The sequence below is a fragment of the Dipodomys ordii genome, unplaced genomic scaffold (assembly GCF_000151885.1).
Source record: "Dipodomys ordii isolate 6190 unplaced genomic scaffold, Dord_2.0 Scaffold49, whole genome shotgun sequence".
Classification (NCBI taxonomy): domain Eukaryota; kingdom Metazoa; phylum Chordata; class Mammalia; order Rodentia; family Heteromyidae; genus Dipodomys; species Dipodomys ordii.
Window position 1 is genome coordinate 555,910 of NW_012267265.1, and position 1,671 is coordinate 557,580.

General features: G+C 36.9%; 1 protein-coding gene across 1 annotated transcript in view; it reads left to right on the plus strand.

The window, feature by feature from the left end:
• Nucleotides 1–766, plus strand: part of LOC105988433 (UDP-glucuronosyltransferase 2A3-like) — a 52,613-nt gene extending 51,847 nt beyond the window's left edge. Inside the window, 1 exon segment of the mRNA XM_013020070.1 lies at nucleotides 496–766. Coding sequence (XP_012875524.1) covers nucleotides 496–766 — 271 coding nt within the window.
• The last annotated feature ends 905 nt before the right edge of the window (nucleotides 767–1,671 follow it).

Here is a 1,671-nt window from a genome sequence, read left to right on the forward strand (position 1 = left end):
CTTTCTCTCACTTGTCTAACTCTCTGTTCTGTAATGGCACACTTGGTGTGTTTCTCTGGCTTAGGACTGTTCACTGGAACTCTAAAACTGCTTTCTATGCGAGAGCTTGTTCAGCTTCCAGCTTCTCCTCCACCATCTTGTCGCCTCCCACCGGGTATGGATGTTTTAAAAAGCATTGTCACACTTGGCTTATTCACCATCTTGGTCATGGAGTCTCAAACACAATTGTTGGACAAATATCCCATTTCTTCATAAGAAAACTAGTGTACATATCAACACATGGAATACTGTTTTCAATCTGCATTTGATTACATTCATTAGAATGTAGTTTTCTCTACCTCCTCTTCATCTTAAAACTCTATGCCATTAACAAAGTTTATGTAAAATTAAATGCTTTCTTAACACACCTATGTCTTTTGGCTTGTATAGCCTAAGCCATCTATTACATCCCTCCGTTAAAAGTAAAAACATTTTGTCTGTGGATTTGCCTTCTAGTTATAAGGAAAGTGTGATGAGGTTATCGATAATTCACCATGATCAGCCAGTGAAGCCTCTGGATCGAGCTGTCTTCTGAATCGAGTTTGTCATGCGCCACAAAGGAGTCAAGCACCTTCGGGTTGCAGCCCACGATCTCACCTGGATCCCGTACCACTCCCTGGGTGTGATTGGCTTCCTGTTGGCCTGTGTGACAGTTCCTGGTTGTAAAGTGATGCTTGTTTTCTTGTGGAAATGCGGTAAAGCAGGAAACAAGAAAAAAAGAGAATAGAATAGGAAAAGGAGGAGATATTTCTAAGTTTGTCCAAGTTCTTAGTAGAGCAATCCTATTCATCACAGTCACAAGAAGCTTAGTGACTATTCTCTCTTCATCCCAATTCCAAATATTCCATTCCTATAAGAGATAAATTTTAGAACTCCTTATGATCATTAACTAGTCAACGTTTCCCATTCTTCCTTTATCATTTCCCAATGGCCTTGCCATTTTCTCTCTCACTTTCCTGATACAGGTGCACTATTAATTCTAATTATGTTCTTTTCAAAATGAAATTGATTTTTAAAGAAAAATTAGCCTAATATGCTGAATCATTTGGAGAACAGTAAGTGTAAACAGAACTTCCAGGATGAAGGGAGCTCACAAGTGAAATTTACAAGCCGCTGTTGATCACAAAAATCAAGCACTATTATAGGAGACAAATATTCTGAGATAAATGATTTTCTTTTGTAATAACAATAAATAGTCTTGCTTCTCTAATGTCACTAAATTAAAAACACTAATCACTAGAGGAAATGTCTACAATATTTTAAATATATATATTTTATTGTAAAGATACTGTACAGAGGGGTTACGGTTACATGAGCAAGGTAATGAGTCCATTTCCTATTGAGCATTGTTACCTCATCCTTTGTTTTTCCCTCTATCCATTTTGTCTCCACCTCCCACACTCCTTCCTCTCTCCCCCCAAAGTTATTGAAAAGTTCATTTTCAACATAGTGTCTTGTACATTTTGTTATTACAATGGGTCATCCTGTATATTTATTTCAGCATTTTGTTATTTCCCTTTCATTCCCCAAATTAGAAGAATGTATATACAAGATGCAGGACACTGGAATCAAATACAATGAAAACAGGGGTTATACCATGGAGGAAGAACATACAAAGAAACAAAAAAATCA